This window comes from Cyprinodon tularosa, unplaced genomic scaffold, assembly GCF_016077235.1.
Source record: "Cyprinodon tularosa strain WSP-4 unplaced genomic scaffold, ASM1607723v1 ctg275, whole genome shotgun sequence".
Lineage (NCBI taxonomy): Eukaryota > Metazoa > Chordata > Actinopteri > Cyprinodontiformes > Cyprinodontidae > Cyprinodon > Cyprinodon tularosa.
This window is the reverse complement of record NW_024038980.1, coordinates 867,547-893,682: the sequence shown is the minus strand read 5'-3', so window position 1 is coordinate 893,682 and position 26,136 is coordinate 867,547. Positions and strand designations below refer to the sequence as shown.

Below are 26,136 nucleotides of genomic sequence, written 5' to 3'. Positions count from 1 at the left end.
CAACATGACTGAGTTTGTGGGACAAATGAAATAAAGTAAGCTGGTTTAATGTGGTACTGTATAAAGCACATGTCTAATAATAGCTGTATAACATTAAAAACTGCAAGTAAAAACTTGACTTGACAGATGAAGTTCCCAGAGTCACTATTTATTCCCTTTTAAGTGATCCAATTATAGGGTTACAATCATAAAGGTTATCATAGAGGCTATCATAAAGCTTTACAATCAGATCATAACATGTATTTATTTTGTTTGAGCTAAGCTGTAAAGTGATTTAATTGCAGTTTTTAAATTGCTATATAAATTAATTTAACAATGAAATTCTTATATTTAGCCATAATAAGGCCATATGATTTCACATATTCTGAACTTGTTTAATCTGTGAGTGGTACCCATCAAATCTAGAGAGTTGGACAGTTAGGTAAGATCATTGGTCTAAATCTAGCCCATTGTGTGGGTTAACCAATCAGGTATAAGTATCCACTATAGAATTGTAGTCAATAAAGGACTGTTTCTTCCTGCTCTTTCCTAAGAAACCCTAAACTCATAATTTTTGACTCTCTTGCTCATTTATGCGTTAGCTTCCATGGATTTCCATGAAGTCCTAAGCAAATTTGATTTTGGGGCCCTTTATTTATGTCAATGCAACAGTGCAATAATCCGATCATTTACACACCAACTATAAACTCATTGGAGTGTTGTTTACAGTCTTTTGCAAGCTAAAATTAATATAATAAACTAGCTTGCTGTTAAATCAGGATTTGGTTGAGGTTTGGGGACCCACATGCAGAGGCAGGGAGGCAGAGGCGAGTTTCTTGATGATTTAATGAAGAGTAAACAAACAACTGAGGCAGGAATCCAAAATCCAAAAAGTCAAACATGAAAACAGAGTCAAACAAACCATGGAGACATCGGGAGTGAGGGACTATCACGAGGAGGAAGACTCAGAGAGACGGAGTTGGAGGAAGTTAGACGAAAAACCAGCACTGAGGAACTGAACAGAGAGTATATTTATGGGAGACTGAAACAAAGAGAGGACTAACGAGGAGATTGGGAGCAGGTGTGAACAGAGCAGAACAGGAGCTAGGGAGAAAGGAGAACACAAGAGGGCAGCCGAGGGCAACAAATAAAAACCTGAAAACTGAATAATAACCAGAAAACACAGCAAAATAAGAATTAAACCACTAGAAAACATGGAGCAAAGTAAAACTAAATACTCAAAAGAAAACATAACAGAACCAAAACTATGACATCTTTAAATAGTGGAAACCACTAGTTTGTTTTTATGTATAAATAATGATTTCTTCAATGATTAGACATACTAATTTAAAAAAATCTGTTCTATCATCAAAGTAATTTTTTGTTACTATAATGATATAGAGATCAATTTTTATTCAAAACACCCAAAGATCAAAACACCCAGTTGTCCTAGGGCCCTAAGCAGTCACTGTTTGCCTTTGCCTTAGGCCGGCCCTGTGTGTTAGTAAACTCTTCACAACTTATTTCATTTTTATTTCCCTTTTGCTGTGTAAACATATTACTTTACTGGTTCATTTATTTAACTTAGGCACCTGTATGTAAGAGCATTATCTTTGTGTGCTCCTGTTTGCCCGGGTATGTGCTCCCTTATTTTACAGCTCTTGTTTCAGCAGAGGGAGTTTGACCTAGTTCCTGAGAGAGAAAAAAATAACCCAGGAGATACCATGGCGCGCAGAGAGAAAAGTTCTGATTAATGGGAGTCCTCTATTAGTGGTATATTTGTTTTACAAAATGTTGTCATTTTTATAACAGTGTTTATGAGGCTGAGGTTTTTTTTTTTCTCGGTTAAGCAGCAGTAGGGGAGGTGGAGGAGGAGGAGGTTGAGGTTGGAGCTCAGGGGACGCATAGCTCACATCCGGGGCTGGTTTATTCTAATACCAAAACGTCCGACCCGGAAAAAAAGTCAAGCCTCCGTCACCCGATCACTCAAACAAAATAGAGGGTAGAGTGAGGGCGTCGTGCACGCTAGTTTTTTTTTTTTTTTAATCAACTCTGTAGAAGTTGTTTAAAAGTTGCTGTGAGGATGATCGCACGCGCCGGGGCGCGCTCGCTGCTCTCCGCTTGGTTTCAGGGCGCTGGCTGTGGCGCACTGTGACTCTCCACAGCGTGTAAGTATGCAGACAGCAGCCGCAGCAGGGCCACTTCATGGCTCATGCTGGTGCTGCGATCTGCAGTAGGTGTGGCATTCTGTAGACTGGTTGCTGTCAGTGAGTCACTGCAAGTCATCTGAGCTGAACTAATGTTGTGGATTGTTAGGTGTTGCTGAGTAATTCGGTCTGAGAACAGTTTAGTTTTACATGCTCATAACTCAGTGTGAAGTTGAGTCAAAACGGTTTCTGTAATTCTGTAAGCTGATAATTAATGTGCTACTTTATACCAATAAACGCTTTCCTGTCCTCTATGTACCTAGATATCATCCATTTGGATTAGGTTCAATATGTTTTACATGTTAACCACTATTTAATTCAGCTCAGCTGTATTTTGCTCTGAGGTTGCTTTGCAGCAATATATATATATTTTTCTGGCCACAGAAAAAAAATCCCTTTGAAATTTTAAGGTGTTCTTTTGATGCATGGAATGAATGTAGGGAAAATTAATCCTTCAGGTCACTTGAAATTCCAGTTTCTGGCAGATGATTGCTGAATCATTGGTCTAAAAGAAAGCTGGTATTTACAAATGATTTTACAAATTGTGTGTTCTTCCTTCTTCTTTTCTAAATACCCTAAAAGTAAGGCGTGGGTCACTTTTAAGATTCTTGTGGTGTGATAGTTAAAATCTTTCATTCTGTCAGAAAGCGGCTCTCTGCAAAGATTCAATTTTTACTTGTTAAAGTTCATTTTCAAAGCACAGCATTGATTGGAAAAGTTGAAAGGTGATCTGAGCTGGAAATGCACCGATCTGTGCTCTTTTAGCCGGTACCCTTTTCTGATATTCATGGAAGATCAATGTGTTGCCTCTTATTTTTACTGGAATATTTTGCTTAGCACTTTAATTAGTTATTTTATCATCAGTAACTGTGTTGTCTTTGGTGCTCCAACTGAGCATTCGACGATAGACTTGCTAAATTGTTCTATAAGCAATCTTTATATTTGCTGTTATGCAATGCATTGGAAGAATTAGGAGAAGGAGCTAATCATTATTCCATTTCTTCATACAAGATCTTTACAGTTACTGATATTTAATCTAGCTCCTAAATACCACCAAAACATTTTCAGCCCTTCAATATTTATTATTTTTCTGTTTTTGAATCACAGATTTTTCTTTTTCATTTGAACTATGGTACGAATTGCCCGAGAATTTTGTCTTAAACAAAGCTGCAGCTTTTAAAAATTTGTTTATCCTAAGAATAATTTTGGTCTCAGTCAAAATGTCATTTCTTTGCTGTTTTGAATGTAACCATAAATTTGGAAATAATACTTTTTAGAAATTTTGCTATTGCACCTTATGCAGCATGGAAGAGTTTAAAATGGGTTGCCGGTTGTTTGAAAGAACTATTTTTTTTATCCAAAAGAAGGAAGACCAAGAAGGAAACAGAGGATGGTCTTAATTTATGCATCAAAGCATATGTCTGTAACTTTAGCAGATATTTTTAAAAAATGCATGAGATAAGAATATATTTATCGACTGAAATTGGTGAAGTTCTTACTTTTGATCCTTCAAATAAATGTGGAAAGAAACAGAAGCTGATTCAGATTTCTACCCATTTGATTGGTTAATCACTAAGCTAAGAGGAAGGAAATGTATTTACAAAGTAGAAGGTGCCTCACATCTGAACTTACTCAACTAATAAGCTAATATTAGCTGGTAATTGGTCAGGCTATCCTCTTGGGGAGCCTGCATTCTTCCTGAAGCTTACCAGCTGCGGTCTTAAAACACCATTTCCTCAGAAACAAAGATACAGTAGGTGGCCCTCATCTTGTTTCTACACCACGGCTGCCTGTATTTTTTCATGACAAGTAATTAAGCTTCTCTCAGCCAGCTAACTGGCAGTGCACAGCACAATGTGTAGGAGGTATGGGGCGCTTCTTCTCACTGTATGAAAACAGCTGGTAACTCTAGCATTTTTCACTGTGTTGCTTCTAATTAGACTGTAAAGTAACATGAATGATGGTAACAACGTAGTGGTTTAGAAACCATAAAATTTTTAAGCCATTACACCTGCCTGCTTAGTTAAACATTTTATTCTTTCCTTATTCTGCTGCAGTTGACCCCAACTATTCCAACCAGTGTTCGCCTGTAACTGGATCTGCTCTCTAAATGCTTACTCTTAACTTTTTGCCTGTCTGACTGGGTGATCTTGTCCAAGAATAGTCATTGTTTATATAAGTAGGTTTCACTTCATTACTCTGTATGTTTTGTGTCACATCTTTAATCGAAATACAGTGGGCTTTTTTCCCTAAAAGTTGTATGTGTCTTGTTTACCTTGGATTTTAAAAACAGGGCATTTCAAATGTAATCCGAGTTTTATTTATTGGTTTGGTTTCACCAACGCTGAAAAGGCTACCCACAGTTTTACCCATATACCAGATGTTTTCTGATACCCAGAATAGCTTGCGTGCATAAACTTGTGTGGATGTGTGCTTTAGCGTTGGCATGGTTGTGACCCATGGTCCTCTATCTTTATGTTTCCATCCCAGCCCGTGCTTCTGCTAATGCCTCCTGTAACTTTGACCTATTTCAGACGCAAACCTGCACGATTGACGCATGTGAAGCAGAGCCTAGTTTCAAAATGAGACCTTTTTCTTAAGCATTGGTTTAAAAATAACCTAGCAGTAGTTCCACCCAGCAGGTGTGACCTGTGAGTCTGATGTCGTCTCTTGCTCTGGTTCTTGTGGGAACTGTTCCATGGAAAGGTTGATCTTTTTTGCCTTGCAGAGGCAACTTGGGCTTAAAAAAATAAGGGCAGCACGAGTGGTTATAGACAACCGTCACATTATAGTTTGCAGCACATCTGCCACGGATGAGGCCTGGTTAACCATCATGCTAACTTTTTGCTTTTTGTTTCTCATAAAACCCTTTAATAGTTTTAAATGTCTAAAAATGGAAAGAGTTTGGAATCTGTGTGCTTCAGACAGTTTTTTGATTGCTTCTGTTTTAGTGAGGCTAATAAATGAAACTGCTAAAATGGGTGAGATCACATAAATAAACAGAATAAATATGAGAAGTACAGTCGAGTTTCTGAGCTTTATTAGACCAGATTATTTTTAGGAATCAGATAGCTTCTCTGTATTTTACATGCACTGCATCATTTTCTATAAACGGCACTCTCCAAGCCACACTTCTCCTACTTGATCACCGCTCTTTCCTATCCCCTGTCCTGTGGAAATATGTGTTTCCACAATGGGCTCCAGATCTATGTGCAGATCTGGAGCCCAGTGTGTAATTTTCAGCTGTGGTGGAGGGCCTCAGCTCAGCCTCGGGCTTTCAGCTTTTGCAGCTCAGCCTCAATCACGTCACATGAAAAACTGCTGAGTGCAAGCGGGTCTTTCTCTCTCTCTTCCTGTAAGTCTGAACTTTTAACTAAAGGATGATTTACCCTCAACATCTGCCTGTCTCTGCCTCTGTGTCTCAGTGATTATGTGATAGTGGCAGCGATGCCGTATCTGGATCGCTTGAACCGAGTGTGCGGCTTCCTTGACATCGAGGAGAAGGAAAACAGCTGTCGCTTCCAGAGGCGATACTTCATCCTCGACACGCCAGGGAATGTTCTGCAATGGTATATGGACAATCCCCAGGTGCTTATACACACAACACGCCGCTAAACTGGACCCGCGTTTGCACAAGCAGCAGGAGGAAATGAAGAATGATCAATATAAGGCTGTGGGACCTTGGACTCTGAGCTAATGAGTGCTCTGTGTGTTTGTGTTTGCATGCAGAACCTGGCCAGAGAAGCCAGCTTTGTAGGGAGCCTGAAATTGACCTACATCTCTAAGGTAAAACATGCACTCATGGTACTATTTAAAGGGATTCTAACTGTAGGCTACATTCAACTATATTATATAAATGATATATAAATTATAAAAATATAGTAAAAGTAAAGGGATTGTGCATAGTTCTCAGACTAAACTATATTTAGTTTCAGCCAGATTCATTTTAAACTTTGTTTTGGTTCTGCCATATGTTGATGCCCAAATCTTAGATTTTTTGCTGCATTCAGGTACATTTACTAAATTAATTTTCATACTTTTTAACTAGCAAGCAAGAGATTGTAAAAATATTTGCATTTATTTTAGCCTCACCCTCCTTTACCCTTGAGTTGGTACGACCCATCTCAACCCACGCAGCACAGTTTCATGTAGAAATAAGGGTCTTCATCTCAGCCTAATCTGTTCAGTCAGAAATCTGAAGAAAAAAAAAATACTGTTGCCTAAAAGCTGCTCTGCTGTGATATTTGAAGTTAAATAATCATCATCTCAGTCCTGTTTTTTTGGATGTCAGGATTTTTTTTCAGCTTTAGAGCTGAGCAACAAGGTTAAATAAAATGTTTCTGATGTTAAGAAAACTTGAAACAAAATGAAATAAAATAAAAAACTTTATAGCAACCAAATGTAAAAAGTCGATCAGGTTTCCGTTTTTACCCAGTTGGGCAAAAGGTTTTGCATGTTTTGTGCTTCATACGTGCAGACTCCAGGAAGGATTATTCACAAAGGACCTATAAGCCAATCGGAGGCAAACTTCTGGAAATGTGTGACCATGTTACACTGTAAAGCCAATTATGAAGAATATATACAGATATTTGTTGTCTGTTTGTATTCTTAAGACTCAGGGAGAGAAAAAAACACTCTCTGTACGGTAGGTAAAATTATTTCCATGTTCAAGGTGTTTCCATGTTACATGTTTCAGATGTGAACATTTTATTAAATTAAAAGGTTTTTAATTTAGTTTAACATTTTGTTCACTGATCATGATTTTGATCATGAAATTTGAAAATAGAGTAGTTGTCTTCAGAACAAAAAAAAAAAAAAACAGAATGTCAAAATGGTGGGAAAAAAACAGTTTTAACTGAATCTGTTATCCATTAGGAATATTTGAAAGAACTTTAAATAAAAGCAGTTCTTGTGAAAGGTGAAAGGTCAGATCTGGAGCATTTGTGCTTATTTCACCCACAAGTAATGTGGAAATTCACTCAAGGATTCACAGATACTCTAGAACTCAGGGTTATCTGCAGTTCCAGTTTGGAGTTGCACACAGCAAAGATGTGAAGTTTTCCAGATGTTAGTTTGCTCACACAGATAATGACATCTGGCTTCAATGACATCAAAGATTCTTCTCTCCTCTTCTCTTCTGTCCTCCAAGGTGAGCGAAGCCACTCCAAAGCAAAAGCCAAAGACTGAGTTCTGTTTCGGTGAGTTTTATTTTGCAGCCGGCGATAAACCCCTGGTGTGCATGTATAGCATTACACAATTGTGCAAATTTTTATTACACACGTGATAAAATCACCCAGAGCGGTCACTGTGGATTTAATGGAATTCTTCTCTGTTTTCCTTGGTGTTTTTTTGGCAGTCATAAATGCAGTTTCGCGGCGGTACTTCCTCCAAGCTAATGATGTGACCGACATGAAGGAGTGGGTCAATGCACTCAACAAAGCCAGCAAGATCACTGTAAGAGAAACACACATGGATGTTGCCTTGCTTCACTAATTTCCTGGTGAATTCAAGACAGGCATTGATGGAGGCGGTTTATTCCCCCCCATTAATGCAGGATGCTCTAAAGCCAATTTGGTCCCATTAGTTTTGCAGATGCTAGCATATCACCCATAAATAGGGTGGCCAGATGTCCGGCTTTAGGGCGGACAGTCCGGATTTTCATTGCACTGTCCGGCGCCGCATCCAGCCGGACGTGTATTTGCCCTCCTTTACCCACAGATTCCACATACTCCGTCAGTGCTCCGCTCCGCTCAAGTACGTCGTGCGGAGTACTTGTCTGTCATGTAAATCAATGAGAGCTGTTCCACATCCTCCACTACTCCTCCGCACGTCTCTGTCCACGTACGTCTTCTCCGTCCTTCACCGTCAAAATACGGAACTGAGCTCTTTTTGGCTCCGCTCCCGTCAGTCCAGATCAAGACCCGCAATTGCAATCGCACCAAACAGGATAAAGAATGTAGAGAAGATCCGGTTTGTCAAATTAAATTATAGTAAAAACAGGTCGGTTACTAGAAATTAGAGCATAGTTCGTATATATTCCCAAAATTAAGAGCAATTAATTAAATAACTGGATGCAGACTATTGGTGCTTCAACAGACCAAAAAATTCTTATTGCAGCAATGGATGAAGAGATGATGAGTTTGGAAGCGGAGAACAAACATAGTTCATACAAACTATGGATGATTCTGTTTATTCCTGTTACAAAAATCCACAACAGAAAGAAAATATTTGGGCAGAAACTGAACATCTGCTGGATGATGATGGGGATATTTTTTAATATGTCATATTAAATTAAACGTTCACAGGGTTTATACCGGAATGAGGAACTCTAATTTAATGCTCTTTTAATGCTATTAGAAATAATTTTAATTTCATCAACAAGTATCATGTACACAAGTTATTAGTATACATGAAATAAGGAGCTGTAAGCACAGTTCCATGACTCAAGTTTGTGTATATATATATATATCTATATATATATAATCTATATATATAGATATATATATATATAGATAGATAGATAACATGGGGAAATCATCTTTACTCTCGACAGACTGCAGCCATGTCACGAATTCCTCTTTTCCAGCCACTTTTTGACATTTGTATTGTCCTATTCTCTAGCTCTCTCTCCGCCTCAAGCTTATTTTCCAAACAACTGCTTTATGATTAATTGCAGCAGTTCTGCTCAAATTAATCGTGTCAAAAAATAGTCACTTTTTAAACACCACAATGTATTAAATAAATACAAATGCTGGGAACCAATTCTTTTTTTACATCTCTTTAATATTTTGTTCTATTCAACTACACCAGCATCATCTTTAAACTACTAAGAATTGTACTATAAATGTGACTTTACCCGATTCTTATGTACACCGTAGTAATTTATTGATATGCCGCACAATGTCCTCCTTTTTGGTGCTATAGAAATGGCCACCCTACCCATAAATACCCTCTGTTATACACCCTGAATGGAGAAATGGTGAATGTGTGACAGCATCAGTGATAACAGTCACACGTCAATGTGGTGAATGTGTCAACATCTAGTTTGCAGCTTTGCATAATATGTGTGTATTCAGCTGGAGGGGGAGGCTTTGACATGTGGCGTCCAGATGTCTAATGGAGCAGGTGTTAGAGAGGAGAGCATTTTTGCTGTGCTCACCTGCTCGCTGTCACAGGAAGCGCCGTTGCTTGCTTTGTCTTTCACTTCCCTATCGTAGAGGAGCGGAGGGGTGGTAGCTGCTCTGCTTCTTTGCTGTGACTTATTCTGATCTTCCTTAGAGTCAATGACAACTACTCTGAGACAGAGGGGACGGGATGTAAGGGCAGCGTTGAAAAGGAAACGACTTATGAAAATAATGTTGTGGTTAAAGTTTGAAACATGAAATCATTATTATTTTTATCTTGCTCTCTGTGCTAGTTGAGTGTATATTTTCGTAGTCTTGGAGAAGTACTCTGATCCTCTATGACGTCAGAATCAAGGCAGTTAAGGTTTGTTAGGGCTTGCTAGCGTGCTCCCTTGAATTAAACCCAGTGAGAAACTTAATGCATTTTGCATATCACAATTAGAAAATGCTATCCTCTCAAAGGTTTTTATATTTTGTGCTATGCAACCTCTGCACCTTTGAGAGGTAGTTTCTAAAAAGCTGTTTAAGAAATACAGTGGATAAGAAGGCGTCTTATTTATTTATGATGTTGTTTCCTGGCTGGAGAAATGAGAAATATTAATATTGTCTGTTTGTTCACAGTACAGTCACAAACTCTAAATAGTTTTTAAATGGACTACCTTGTCCATCTTTTCGCCTTTCTTCCTATCAAATTCCTATAGGTGGCCATGATGCTGCTGCCACCCTGTTTCACCATGGGCTAGGCATATAACGGTGGTGTGTGCTTCTAGCAATGCTATTCTGCAATCATTTCTTCAGATCTAACCAGAGAGCCTCTCTCCTCATGTCATCTATAAAACAAACAGGACTTCTGAAGGCTTTATTTCAATAGTTTCCAAATTTAGGATTTATTTGTAAAATCTGCATACCCCTTCGTTATCCTGTGTACAATTTTCCTACCTGAGCCATTCGTTTCTGCAGGTCCTGCAGAGTTATCAAGGACCTCTTAGTTGTTTCTTTGATGATTTCTCTATGGCCCCTTTTTTGTTTCCTCTAGACAGCGTCGTCTTGCTAAATTTGAATATTTGTCACATTTTTTTTCACTTTGGGAGGATTCAGTAAACAAAGATATGTAGTATATATACACAAAGGCTGCAATAATATGATAACCTAAAGATGATTTATACTTCTTTTCATCCTTACCTTGACCCGTCTGCTGTGGTCATTGGTCTTTGTGATGCTGTTTGTTTGCTAATGTTCTCTAACGAAGCTCTGAGGAGTTAACAGAACAGCTGAGAGGAGATGATGCACAGTTTGAATCTATTTACTGATTAGGTGACTTCTTAAAGGATTTGGTTGTCCTGTGTTTTGAAAAGTAGATTGGGAGGCAGATCTTTTAGTTATCAGGCTCCTCTCCTGTGGAACCAACTACCAGTTTTAGTACTTGAGGCAGATAACCTGTCTACTTTTAAGGGTAGGCTTAAAACTTTCCTTTTTGATAAAGCTTATAGTTAGAGTGGCTCCGGTTATCCTGAGCTATCTCTATAGTTATGCTGCTATAGGCTTAGACTTCTGGAGGACATATGGACCCCTTTTTCATCATTCTTCTTTATTCTGTCTCTATTCTCCCACTCTGCAGAATCTGTTAGTTCTATCTCTAATGTTCTACTCTCTCTGCTTTTTCTCATAGTAGCTTCATCTGGTCTTTTCCTGTTTGACTGTGTGAAATATCAGCTGTGCTGCTGCTATTAACACCTTTGTTTATAAATGTTGGAGATCGGCCGGTTTCGCAGTGTATACCTGTTTTTCTGAGTGTGACTGACTGGATGTGCTCTCTTCATCCTTTGACATGGGAGTTGGCTCGAAGTTCGTCTGCCTGGCTGTGTTTTTCCTGGACGGGGCCGCCTTTTACAGTTGCCCTTTGTTTCTCTACTTCTGTCTCCTTGAACCCCAGTCGGCCTCGGCAGATGGCCGCTCACACTGAGCCTGGTTCTGCTGGAGGTTTCTTCCTGTTAAAAGGGATGTTTTCCTCCCCACTGTTTCTACACGCATGCTTAATATGAGGGATTGCCTTTGAGTCATTGAGTGCATTTAACAAATTTTCCTTGGTAAGAAACTCTTAATCAATTTGACTGTATGATCTGGTGAACTGTAAAGTGACTTGAGATTGCGTGTTGTAAATCGGCACTATATAAATAAACTGAATTGAATTGATGGAACTGGATTTTATTTAGGGGCACCAGAGTAATGGTGCATGATCACAAAAATACCAGATGTTTCAGATTTGTAATTTTACAACACAAACTATTTTGCTATGCACCACTTTTTGCTGGTCTGCATAAAAAACAATCCCAATCTAATTTTTTTAGTTTTATGGTTTTAATGGAAGTAAATACCTTGCAAGTTAAGTACAATTTGCTCATTCCTCGTTTCGTAATCAAGGTTGAATAAGAGAGGAGGAACAGAAGTTTTCATTCCTTAATATTTTGATAATTTTAGGAGACTATTCATACTTGATTTTGACCTTGTTGTGTTCTCTCAGGTTATCAATGTGTAGTTACAGATGTGGCAATAGTCACTACAGTAATCTTGCCCAAAGCAACTAGAATATAAAATTTAGTCTTTATAAAGAACTTTTAGTTTTAGGGAACTTTTTAAGGCTCCTTAAAAAGGAAATGAGCTGTGTATATGTGAAATTAGCTGAAAAATATCTATATTGCATAGTACACCGAATATTACTGTGACGAAAAAATTGCATCTGAATCTGCACGAGAATCTGCCTTTGTCCTTAATCTCTGTCCTTTAAAACAAAAAAAACTCAAAGGAAAGCTACACATCTTTAAGGCTTCTTTCTGGCTAAATAGAGTTAGATACTTGTTAGCACCTCTGACATTTAATTTCAAGCTAAATCCTAATATTGAACTGTTAGATACAGCACAAAAAATTAGGTTATTTTTCAAATGATTTAAAACACTTGTAGGCACCCTTTGCATAAATGTGTTTTCAATTAAACTGATCTTTTACACCACACTGAGCTCTGTATGTGAGTGAAACATGGGCTTGGGTTCTTTTAAAGCCATATTCAATTTCTTTTTTAATGGGCAAGGTTGGCATAAAGCTGTTTTTGTTTTTCTTTATTCTTGTTTCACACTTTGAAGATCTGCTCATATCAGCCTCTTTTGATTATTTTCATTATTTATTTATTTCTTTTTCGATTTTGAAGAGCAGGACTTTGTAGGAAAAATAAGTAACTTAATGCTCATCAAAAGTTCACTGACACTTTTGTTATCTTTTCAAATTAAAGGTCTGAATATCTGAAGCTGTTTTAACCCAGAATATCACAATGCTCCATATTTGATTATGCTACCTGTTGGCAGGTTCCTAAATCCTGCCCCACACCCGCCAAGTCTGAGTCGAATGCTGTCATCACTGATTCTCAGGGAGGAAGGAAACAACATGCCTACAAGGCAGAGATCATTGGTGGTGTGGTGGTGCACACTCCAATCCAGGTAAGACATTGGAAAAAGCTGAAACCTGCAGCAAAAGGACTTCAAAAGAAAGAAAAGGCCAAGATATAAAATACTTACAGCAAGGTTAAAATAATTCATATCCCTGGTAGATTATATTTCAAATGAGAGCTGAATAGTATGGAATCATAGTCATGATATTTGACAATATCAAAATCCCAATCGTCTGCTTGGATGCAACATTTGGCATTTTTAGTCAAAAGCATCTACATTCTGGTGCCCATGTCATACCTAGCCTATTGGATGGACTTTCTCTGAACTTCATGTCTATGCTTGATGCATATCATGTTGTGGTTATTATGCCAAGGACCTTATCTTTAAATAAACTGAAAATCTCACAGACAAAAACAACTGTCATGCAGTAGGTAGGCCTGTTGCGGGTGAGCACCAAACATCACATGTGCAACTGATGACACGCAAACCTCTTTTTTCCCCAGCCAATTGCATTTGTTACTGGCAGTTTGAGAAATGGTTAAAGAAAGATTAGGTTCTCAGCCATTGAGATTGGCAACTATACCTACTATTATAACTACAAACAATGATAATACAAAATTTTGTTTGTTGTTTTTTGTTGTTCAATTGGCTTCCTTTCCATCACAATCTTGAGTCTCCACAGACTCTAAATCAGACTTTTGTTTGACTCTAAAAAATTAAGGTTCATGAAATTTATACCAAATCTTCCAGGGGAAAATATGTTAGTAGCTGCAGAAGTGAAAATCTGTTGAAGTGAGAATTCTGCAAAATCTCATAGAAAATTTTAACGATTGTATAGTTTACTGATGCTGATGGTGGCAGCTATCATAGTGATCAGAGATTTCTCTGATTAAATCTTGTAGAATGAACCTGAAGACACAGAGGGAAGAGAGAAGAAGGGCAACAGGCCTGGTGTGCTGAGATGTGGTTTCTGTGTCAAGCAAGGAAATGTGGTGCGTGCTCCTTTTTATTTACAGTTCTTTTCAGAAAACACTTAAAACGAGTGATGAAAGAACATTTGGTTTTCCACTTGCAGAGGAAGAGCTGGAAGAGGCGTTTTTTCACCCTAGATGACAGCACAGTCAGCTACTATAAGACTGACACCGTGAGGAGCCTTTTCAGTTTTTGTTAATTTTTTGTTTGTTTTCTTTTTAATGCTCTCATCATGACTGTAGTTTGTTTGCTCATGATCAGGACAAGGAGCCTCTTCGAGGTATTCCACTCAGAGACATTCAGAAGGTCCATGAATGTCTTGTCAAGTCTGGGTGAGTCAAAAAAAAAAAATATCTGTCTGGTTCAGCCCTATCAGACTGTGCTTTCTCCTAATCTGCTTTATATATCGGAAATAGACATGAACAGAAATACAACATTTAGATATCATTTGAAAGTTTCAGTTTATGCTATTTTTATCCCATTCAAGTTTGTTTTGGTTTGCCTTTTTAGTGCATCATGGAGCTTAGATCTTATTGCAGAGGAGTCAGTTTCAGCTTCTGTGAGACTAAGTATGAAACCTGCTGCTGCATAGTTTCATACTGAATGCACTTTTTCACTTTGCATCTAAACTCTGCAAATAAAGGTTACTGCAGCACACTTTCCATGATATATCTTTAAAAACAACCATGATACTGACACATTGTGAGCTCTTAAATTAGAAATCAGCCAGTAATGATGGTAGTTTGCCTGTTTCTACTTTATTTACAAAACCAGTGTCTTAGTTCAAATTATAGTTAAATCAAAGTAGTATCAGATACTGTAGCTAAAAATGATCTGTTGTTGCTTATGGGAAAATTAAATTTTTCATTTAAACCATGAGAGTTAAATTTTTTAAATAAAGCAAGTATAAAAAAACATTCTTTACTCTGATTTCCTTCAGGGATCTCCTGTTTAGAGACAATCTTTTTGAGATCATCACCAACTCCCGAACTTTTTACATCCAGGTAAAAAAAAGTGTTTTGTATATATATATTTTTTTAGCATCATGTATTTTGTTTGCAAAGTAACGTATGTGCACCCCTTTAATAACAGTTTGTCACGTTACAGCCAAAAAGTTTTAAGTAAGTTGTAGGGATTTGTTGTGACAGACCAAAACCCCATTTTGAATTTTGGGGGGGACAGAAAATCATAAATGTTTTTCAATTCTGTTTTAAAAACAAAATATGAAGCATGTGTAAAATGAACTGCTTAGAATGGACACTATAAGTAACTGGTGGAGCTGTAGAGATCCACAGTTCATATGGGAGATTCTGTTAGCAAATATTAGTAGTGCAGTCTGCAAGTCTGGCTTTTATGGAGCAATTGGAAGATTAAGGAATGCCAAAAGAACGTCTGTTTTTTGTTCTTCACAGACCATGTTGGCCAGCTAGCTTTCATGTGTAGGACATTGCTCTAGTTAGATGTGACCGAAATATCACTTTTTCCAATGAAAACTTAATCTTTGCTGTGAACGATGAAGGTACAGCATTATACTGTTGGGAAACTTTTTTTTGGCAAGGGACAGGGAAGCTAGTTAGACTTCATTGGGACATTGATGGTGCTAGATACATGATAATCCAGGAAGAAATGTGCTGGAGGCCCCAAAAGACTTCTAACACAAATAGAGGTTCCTTTAAGCTGGAATGCATCCATAACTATTTAACCAGAGAAACAACAGGTTATATGAAAGCATATTAATATGTTTGAATGGTCTAATCAAAGTCCAGACCTAAATCTAATCCAAAGGACTTAAAAGTTGATGTTTACTAATGTTCCCGTCCAGGCTCACAAACTGTTTATCGCATTATAATTTAAGTTTAAATGAATAATAGATAGACAAATCAGTTTGGATGCAGTAAGCTGATAGATCTGCAAGGAAAGTGTGATTATCTTCCAATTAAATATGTGGCTGTGATTGTAAGCAATTTTTTAAAAATATAAAGGAGGAAATGCACTGTATATGAAAAGACAAATTCTTTTTTATCTGCCGTTGAGGATAGAGGTCTTCTTTAGAATCCCAGGTGTTTCTGTTGATGTCTTGAGATGTTTTTCTCGAAACGCTCTGCTGCTGATGTGTGGCCCGTACTCCTTTTTTAGCTGCCTAAACAGTTTGTTTTTAAGAAAAGGACGCAGCCATGTGTTACCATAACAGCAATGGTATCCTGTTCCTCCCCTTGGGAGAGCAGCTGACCAAGGCGTCAGCATCCAATCAGATGGGAAGTCAAGGGAGAGAACGAGACTAGCTGCAAGCACGAGTGCTTTAATGTTAGTGAGAGAAAAAAGGAAGTGCGAAAAAAGACTTGATGATCTCGGATAAACACAAAAACAAATTGGAAATGGATGCCACAACCTAGAACCTGAAGGAAAAACCTGAAAGCAAATCCAGCTTTTTACAGCTTTTATGTTTAAGTGATAAAATCCTAAGTAGTTTTATTATATGAGGATACAAGTTATAAATGTTGATATGGAACTGTCAAAAACCTTGTATTGAAAGAAGAACATCAACATAAAACACTAATGTCATGCAGATAAATAGAGCTTATATTTTATCTGACTAAAACATTAGCTGATACATTTTTCATATATTTATGTATTTAAATGAATAAGTTAAACTGTGAAAAGTATTTTAGAACTTAAGTTAGCATATTTTATGTGTACATTTAGTATACATGAGCTTTTAATGGATAGTATATTGGGATTAATTTGAAAAATGTTCGAATCAGCTTTTAAGATCAGTAGTTTCATATTCATTTGAACATGTCTGTTAAACTATTCACCTGCTTTGTAGACGTTCAAATCATCGTTCTTAAACAAAGAAATATTTAATAAAGAAGGAAAAACGGACAGATCCATAGGTCTGCAGGTTAACCGCACATTAAACAGACCTTTATAAAACTAAGACAAGGCCTGAACTACAGGTTTCTGATCAGTCTTGATGTATGTGAAAAAAATATTATAAAACTCCACTCTTTACCATGTCTCATTGTTTGTATGAGAAATATAGAATTGGAGAAAAAAAATAAAAGATTCATTTTATTGAGATATGTTTTCTTTTTCAATCTACAATATAAGGATTACAGATAATTTTTTGTTACATGTTTTTCTACATGTTTTCCAACTAATAATCAGTCATCAGTCATGCTCAAACCCTCCAACCCTCCTTTATGAAATGGAAATGTTCCTTTTCCTTTTCACTGCTAAGCTGCTGCTCATTCACTGTCTGAAAGCTGTATAAATAAAATGTATTTTTGTAAACAAAATGACAATAAAGTCATCTAAATCAAAGATTCAATTAAATTCAGTTCAGCTAATTTACATAACACCGATTCATAATATGTTATCTCAAGGCTCTATGGCAAATAAATCAGACAAACAGATTGGTTAAAATCTTATGTTGAATAGAAGATTTTCACAATATACATTAGTTGAATGATAGAAGGACAGGCAAAGATAAATTAGGTTGAATTTGTAATAAGAATAGAAAACGCCTTTTTTTTTCTATCCTTCCATCTATCAGTCATGTGAGGCTGCAATTAATTGGACGCATAATACGATGTATGAAGGGAAAGTGTGAGGTGACAAACTGTTCTCACGCTTTTATACATCTGAATTTTTTTGTTCACCGCAAATTTCAGATTTTCTCCCAATCACAAATTGTCAGTATGATGAGATGTGCACGCTTTTGTTCATGAGGCCCCTGGATCTTCAACATTCCTTTTTCTCTGCATATTTGGACATTAGTTGTCGAATTGGATATTGTGGTTAACATGATTATTGTTCTAGATTAAAAGAAAAAACACATTTATTTTAATTGTTATTTTATTCCAAATTACTTTATTTATGTATTGCCATCTTAAGGCTCTTTACAGGGAGAATTAAATTGTATCCTACATACAAACTGCTTTTTGTCTAAAGATTTCCTGCTGATTGCATCCAGTCATCGACTTAGCAAGATTCGCTCTTCCTAGATGAACATGTAGCAACCATAGATATTTGCTTGCATTGTGTGTTTGAATCTGCAGCAAAACCCTCACGTCCAGCGAGCATGTAGCGACATTGGAGAGGAAAAACTTCCTTTAACAGGAAGAAACTTCCAGCAGAACCAGTTTCAGTGAGAGCGGATTTTTGCTAAGGGCCAACTTAGGGTTCAAGAAGGCTAAAGTGCACACACAAAATGAAAATGTTTATGAATATTTCTGGGATACAAAAGCTAATGGTAAACTAGCTCTATATTTTGCTCTGTCTAGAAAAAAATGAATTCTTTGTTTTATCCTTTTTCTTCCCAAAAAGGATAAAACAAAGCACATACATTTTGTCTCAATATAAGCTGAACAACTAGCTATATCTAGTAGAGAAGCTGAACAAAATACTGAAAAACATGCCAAAGCCTGTCTTCTTCGAAGCGTGTTATAATGGCAACAGCCCAGCTGATGCCTTCCTCAAGGAGTGGTGTAACAGCTAGAAAGAGTGCCAGGCCAGAAGGTACTATGACGAGAAAAAGTGGTCCCTATATCCTCCTGCATCCTAAGCCTATAGCAGCATACCTACAGAGATACCTCAGGATCACCTCTTCTACTCTAACTATAAGCTTTATTTAGAAGGAAAGTTTTAGGCCTATTCTTAAAAGTAGACAGGGTGTCTCCCTCTCAGACTAAAGCTGGTAGTTTTTTTTTCTACTTCTCAATCTACTTAAAAAAAAATTCTAGTAACCACTATTAAACCTGCTGATTGGGAGCCTTGCATTTTAGATTCTATTCTGGAATTAACCGGAAGCTATTAAAGGGAAGCTAAAATCCAAGAACTGTGATCTCTCTTTTTGTATTTTCATCAAAACTCTAGCTGTAGCATTTTGGATCATCTGAAGACTTTTAACTACAGTTTGTGGACTTCCTGATAGTAAAGAATTATAATCCAGTCCAGCCTTGAAGTAAAAAATGCATGGTTTCGCAGCATCACCTCTGCAGAGGATACATCTAATTTTCCCACTATTTAGTAGAAGAAAGACAGAAATTTTAGAAAGCTGTTTAACATGGGATTTAAATGACAAGTCCTGATTTAAAATAACACCAAGATTTTTGTAAATCATTATTTTAATATTTTACATAAATATCCTTTTTTAAAGATTTTGCTGTCAGTTATCTTAAAGTTCTTATTTTTCTAAAGGGGGAAACAAACCTGAAATAGATGATAAATATTGTTGAACATCAGCATTTTTCGCTTCTTTCTTCCCTTAAGTTTAGTTTCCATCTTGCTAGAGTTGTACCATGTCGCCCTAGAGGTTGACCCACGACTAATGTCATTGCAAGGCTGCTTTCATTTTTCTTTGCTCGTTTATAAATATTAACCTAAATGTTTTTATGCTACCTAAAAAGGTAGGTACGAATTATAAAAGATGGGGACAGTTAAAGATGAACAGCTTCTTTTTGCATAAGAGCCCGGGGGAAAATGCTCCCCATTTTGCATATAGGTATTAACCTTACCATGCATGGGAAAAATTAACTCTTAACTGTTGTGACTCAAAGTCACAATAGTTTAAACATAGTAGCTTAGATTTTTACATTCTTTGATGGTAAAATGTACTTAAATAAACACAAAAAATGCAACAAAAATGAAAACTGTTAGCAGTTTTGGGGGAGCGGCAGCCTAGTGGTTAGGGCATAGGGCTTTGAAACCTGAGATTGTGAGTTCGATCCCTCACTCCCACAGACTGCCACTCTGGGTCCCTGAGCAAGACCCTTAACCTCACACTGCTCCCCGGGCGCCTCACAATGGCAGCTCACTGCTCCCCAAGGGGATGGGTTAAATGCAGAGAAGTAATTTCCCTCTGGGATTATTAGAGTATATAATAAATAAAATAAATAATGGCTTTTATGCCTTTAGAGCAAAGCATCCTGAAAAATGTGTAATTGTAGCTTTTGTTGTTTAGATACAATAAATATGTTAAGCTGACACATAGCTGACCGTTACTAAAACGTATTTATTAGGCCTGTTTTTATTGCTTCACCCATAGATTAAGCAAAAGACTCAAATTGTTTGAACTCTTAATAGTTCTTAGTAGTTTGCTTAAACATCATTTCTGAGATATTGTTTTAAGTTTATCCTCTGGTTTTCTCTACAGACAGACACCCCAGAGGAAATGCACGGTTGGATCAGGGATATTGAGACGAAAATTCGGGAATTCAGAGGACCGCCACGGGTAACCCAAGTTTCTTTCAGTCTCATATAAGCACATTTTTATTTCAAGTTTTGTAATAGCCAGTTTCTTGCAAAACATGTTTTATCCTCCTAAACTTTTAAAACCTCTTCCAAATTACAAACACATTTCTTTGAATATCATGTAGCTTCTAAGTGATAGACAAACTAAAGGTTGCATGGTTCTGATGTAGTTTTGGTTCTGAAGGGTTTCAAATATTTTAACAAGTCAAAGAAAGTACTTTTTAATCACCCCCTTTTACTATTATTTAGTGCAATTCACGAGTGTGGCTTAAATAGTAAACCTAAACACACCATCCTCAGTGGTGGCAGGGAATGGCTGTGTTCCCACTTGGCCTCCCCTCTCTTCCTCATCTACTTCCTCTTTCACGTCATCCCCCTCTAACTCCCTGACCACCCCAGCCCCCTGCCCCAGCACAAGCAGCGGGCTTGGGATGCTCACAGCGTCTGCAGACATTGCGAGCAGGCAGTCACAGCCCCAACCTCACTCTGCCTTTCCCATCAGCTTGGATGATAGTGACATTTACAGTTGTCTTTTGTATCTCTGCTTCTGTCTCCTTGAACCCCAGATGGCCTCGGCTGATGGCCGCTCACACTGAGCCTGGTTTTCTTCCTGTTAAAAGGGAGTTTTTCCTCTCCACTGTCGCTACAAGCATGCTTACAGGTGCTGGTCATAAAATTAGAATATCATGAAAAAGTAGATTGATTTCAGTAATTCCATTTAAAAAGTGAAACTTGTATATTATATTCATACATTACATACAAACTCATATATTTCAGATGTTTATTTTGTTTAATTTTGATGATTACAAATGACAACAAATGAAAATCTCAAATTCATCATATCAGAAAATTAGAATATTGTGAAAAGGTTCAAAATTGATGGCCCCTGGTGCCACACTCTAATCAGCTAATTAACTCAAACCACCTGCAAAAGCCTTTAAATGGTCTTTCAGTCTAGTTCTATAGGCTACACAATCATGGGGAAGACTGCTGACTTGACAGTTGTCCAAAAGACGACCATCGACACCTTGCACAAGGAGGGCAAGACACAAAAGGTCATCGCTAAAGAGGCTGGCTGTTCACAGAGCTCAGTGTCCAAGCACATTAATAGAGAGGCGAAGGGAAGGAAAAGATGTGGTCGAAAAAAGTGTACAAGCAAGAGAGATAACCGCACCCTGGAGAGGATTGTGAAACAAAACCCATTCAAAAATGTGGGGGAGATTCACAAAGAGTGGACTGCAGCTGGAGTGAGTGCTTCAAGAACCACCACACACAGACGTATGAAAGACATGGGTTTCTGCTGTCGCATTCCTTGTGTCAAGCCACTCTTGAACCACAGACAGCGTCAGAAGCGTCTTGCCTGGGCTAAAGAGAAACAGGACTGGACTGCTGGTGAGTGGTCCAAAGTCATGTTCTCTGATGAAAGTAAATTTTGCATTTCCTTTGGAAATCAAGGTCCCAGAGTCTGGAGGAAAAGAAGAGAGGCACTTCATCCACGTTGCTTGAAGTCCAGTGTAAAGTTTCCACAGTCAGTGATGGTTTGGGGTGCCATGTCATCTGCTGGTGTTGGTCCATTGTGTTTTCTGAGGTCCAGGGTCAACGCAGCCACATACCAGGAAGTTTTAGAGCACTTCATGCTTCCTGCAGCTGACCAACTTTTTGGAGATGCAGATTTCATTTTCCAACAGGACTTGGCACCTGCACACAGTGCCAAAGCTACCAGTACCTGGTTGAAGGACCATGGTATCCCTGTTCTTAATTGGCCAGCAAACTCTCCTGACCTTAACCCCATAGAAAATCTATGGGGTATTGTGAAGAAGAAGATGCAATACACCAGACCCAACAATTCAGAAGAGCTAAAAGCCACTATTAGAGCAACCTGGGCTATCATAACACCTGAGCAGTGCCACAGACTGATCGACTCCATGCCACGCCGCATTGCTGCAGTAATACAGGCCAAAGGAGGCCCAACTAAATACTGAGTGCTGTACATGCTCATACTTTTCATGTTCATACTTTTCAGTTGGCCAACATTTCTATAAATCCTTTGTTTTTATTGGTCTTCAGTAATATTCTAATTTTCTGATATGATGAATTTGAGATTTTCATTTGTTGTCATTTGTAATCATCAAAATTAAACAAAATAAACATCTGAAATATATGAGTTTGTATGTAATGTATGAATATAATATACAAGTTTCACTTTTTAAATGGAATTACTGAAATCAATCTACTTTTTCATGATATTCTAATTTTATGACCAGCACCTGTAGTGTGAGGAATTGCCATCGAGTCAATGAGTTGATGCAATCAACTGGTTTTCTTTAAATAGAAAACTTTAAATCAATCTGACTGTATGATTTAGTGAAACATAAAGTGCCTTGAGATGACATGTGTTGTGAATTGGCGCTATACAAATAAACTGAATTGAAGTGAATTGAATCATGTCATGGTACTACTCTTGCTTTACTTTTAGAGTTGTTTAATGCTGGGAAGTAAATCTTTGCCCCTGCGTCCATCAGCAAACTCACTCTAATCTTAAAACAAGAACTACGATACAACAAATTAAATCAAAGCATTTAATTGGCTTAAATGGCCTAAATGACGTAAATCAATTAAGCAATGTTGCAAGATTTAAAAAAAATATATATTTTTGCACATACAGAAAATGATCAAAATTTCAATAATTTCACTCTTGGTTCCTGAACACAAGTTCTTCGTAAAACATGAATTATTTTCCTTCCACTTCATAATTATCTGCTACTTTGAGCTTGTCATGAAATGTTATTATGTTGTAATATATTACAACATAACAGAATGTTCAAGGGGTGTGTGTATGTCTATGTATATGAAAGGTAAATATTGATTTTAAATAATAATTGTCCTATTTTCATGTCTTGTAATTGCAGGGATATCAGTTCAAAAGAGTTTCTTCTCTCCATCAAAAACAGAATGCTAGCGGTGCCTCTCGTCTGCAGAGTAGTGAGATGCGGCCCCAGCTGGTTAAATCCTGCTCTGTGGCTCCAGGCTGGCAGCCCTGGACGCCCGTGCCTCCGGGTGAGCCCTCCATCGTAGACATGGATGATGAGGACAGCCCTTTCAGCCCTGTTCCCACTCGGCCTTCCCTCTCTTCCTCATCTACTTCCTCTTCCACCTCATCCTCCTCTAACTCCCTGACCACCCTGGCCCCCTGCCCCAGTGGATCTGCGAGCAGCGGGCTTGTGATGCTCACAGCGTCTGCAGACATTGCGAGCGGGCGGCGCCGGCATCGCTCACAGCCCCAACCTCACTCTGCCTTTCCCTTCAGCTTGGATGATGATGGCATCCGCACAACAGATGTCTAACTCAGAGCAGTCTGTTGAGACTCCTGTGTTGACGAAAGTGTTGGTACCTCTTTTGTTTAAGTAATGAATGTGACTGGTAATGGTAGTATTCCCTGCCAATGAAGAAACAATATTCCCATGGCTTGAGATTTGGGGCCCCCTGTTGGTGATGATGCTGCTTTGCAGATGAAGGATGCACCGAGCTTGAAGTACGTGCAGAGGAACTTTCTTTATTGGTCCAAGGACTGTGAAAAGGAGATATGGAGTGTTTTAGAGCAACTTCCTCTGGAAACTTGAATGATCCTGTTAGTTTTTTTTTTTTTTTTTTTTTTAAACTTAAAAATGGTGGCACATGCTTTCAGACTTCTGCACTTTGCTTTGCTTAACTTTTATTAAAAAAAATGTTTAAAGGAGTTTTAAAGCTTATTAAAAATCTGTGCTTTTATACACACTTCACAAAAATGTACTTTTAATTTCTTTTCAATCTTGCGGTTTCTTCCAAGCCCAGCAGTGTTTCCGATCACTCTTTTTGAAACGCATCATGCATCATCTGCATACAATTTAATTTTCATTCTTTGTATTTCTAACATGGGTGATGTATTTACTCTATTTTTTTTTTTTAACTCTGCTTAAAGATCAACTGTCAGTTCACTGTGAGTCCATTTCAAGGTTTTAGCTCGGTACCAATGAAAGCGGTGCAATGTTACATTGGTACTTGTTGTAAAACATCCTGCTGGTATCACAGCTTATTATTGCGTTAGCAGCTTTGGAAATGTAAATGTGATTGCCATATTGCAGCATTATGTGGGACGTTTTTGCCACTACTTTTGTTAACTGAATTGCAATTCTGCACTTTGCATTTTGGAGTTGAACATATGTGTGTGTGTCTGAGTGATGGTGAAGATTTTTTATTTTTTTTCAAAGATTTGTTTGATCTTCCAGAGCAGTTAACTATACTTTCGTCATATCCTTGGTGTTGCTACACCAGCTCATGTTGAGGTCTCATTGATGTGGTACCGTGCTCATTCCTGTTTCCATTCTCTGAAGCTTTGTGCACTTAACCTGCCTGTGTTTCAAGGTAATTCTTTCTTGTATATTAAATAATGCCTTATATTTGTCTTGCTTGAATCACGTATTTCCTACTCTTTTTGATGGCCTTATGAAAAACAAAAGTCAAGTCAAAACTATAGTTTTCTAAAACACCTTTTGACTGAGTAAATAGCACCTTGACCTTTATGTGTTTGGTCTCTCAAAGGCAAATCTTGATTGTCAAGAGGTCAGAGTGAACAACAAATTTGCCCTTTAACACACTCACACTGTGTGGGAGCAAACAAGCACTCACATGCCTTTCTACCAACCAGAGGCGGTGCTAAGTGAAGTCTTTCACACATGCAGTGCAAAGTCTAGCAGGTGAAATGCCTTAAACCCACTATGTCCACTTCAGCCTCTGTCCTCTGCTGCAGCTGTGCAACTGAGGGACAGTAAATAGGTCTCCAATGAACAGTTAGAATTGTGTTAGAGGTATTAAAAGGCCACCAGGACTTGTGAAATGTCAGCTGTGTTGAAATTGGATTTCACTTTTATAAAACAAATCCCTTCTAGGTGCTGAGACGAGCCTAAGGAAAACCTTAAAAATAAATGTTTTTTTGGGACGTGATTGGACGTTTATTGCATGTTTGGTTTTCACTTACTACCGGTAAGCTAAGGAGTGTGAATAATTAATTTTAATATATAACCAAATTGACTTTTAGTGTTTTGTTTTTTTGTAAGTGTTCATCTGGAAATGATGCTTCCCGCTGGTTGCCCTTGAGGTCTAACTTCTTCTACCCATGTGCCCAAAGATAATATAAAGGTCATGTAGCACTGTAGTTTGACGCCTTTGAGTGACGGGCAGCTCAGAGGCCAGAGGCGGGCTGTTCTCCTAAATGGTAATGTTCCCACATGGCTGCATCTTCATAGCACTTCTCTGTCTTCACCACAGTCTTATGTGATTACTCTGCTGGAATAAAATGCTAGAAAATACAGTCACTACACCCCGAGGATTTAACATTGACCTCTTCTGAAATGCTGTTGCTTGTAGAATGAAATAAGAGTAACCGTGCAGTTTCCAACTTTACATCTTTTTTAGGTATTATTGGGTTAAACATGAAAAACACTTTGAAAATAAAAACCGGATGCACAGGTTTTAAAATTATGAATTTTCTATCCACTGGAAAGGATCATACAGGCTCAAATTCAATTCAGTTCATAAATGCATTTTCTGTGAGAAGCAGAACGGAGAGATACACAACATCTTGGCTGTCATTGCACAGCTTAATGCCTCTTGAATGACTGAGGTTTTATTATTATCATGAATCCAATTTTGTGTTTATCTGATTTTCTATGTTTTTAATCTTTGCTATTGGGCAGGTGTTTCTATCTGTCTGTCTGTCTGTCTGTCTAATCCCAATATATTTGTTGTAGATGTTTATAGCTGTAGGCTAGAGGGATCTTCTGTAGTGGTCTGTCTTACACTGAATCTGGAGAGGTCTTCGACTGAAGACACTATTGGTGTTTAAAGTATTATTATTAGGATGCTTACTTTTGTACATGATGTTCTTAATTTTATGAAGAATTATTTTTATTGTGAAAATATCTCCAAAGGTTCGAGAGGAGTTCTTGGAACAGCCATCCTTCTTGATTAGTTTGTCTAGCTTTTTAAGCTGTTTGTTCTAATGCCGTCCCCACAGCAGATGATGGCAGAAGAGATCACACTCTCCCCTACAGACTTATAGAAGATATCCAGCATCTTGCTGCAAACACTGAATGGCCAAAGCTTTCCTAAGAGGCACAGTCT

At 37.8% G+C, this 26,136-nt stretch overlaps 1 protein-coding gene across 1 annotated transcript; it reads left to right on the top strand.

Moving 5' to 3' along the window:
* The first annotated feature begins 1,920 nt into the window (after positions 1-1,920).
* Positions 1,921-24,428, top strand: si:ch211-204d2.4 (uncharacterized protein LOC100003662 homolog). The gene is made up of 12 exons (XM_038290080.1): positions 1,921-2,147; positions 5,612-5,774; positions 5,916-5,972; positions 7,336-7,384; positions 7,543-7,640; positions 12,667-12,798; positions 13,653-13,742; positions 13,826-13,894; positions 13,984-14,054; positions 14,663-14,726; positions 19,880-19,957; positions 22,887-24,428. Exons 2-12 carry the CDS (start codon positions 5,634-5,636, stop codon positions 23,319-23,321), a joined length of 1,284 nt encoding a protein of 427 aa, XP_038146008.1. The 5' UTR covers positions 1,921-2,147; positions 5,612-5,633; the 3' UTR covers positions 23,322-24,428.
* The last annotated feature ends 1,708 nt before the right edge of the window (positions 24,429-26,136 follow it).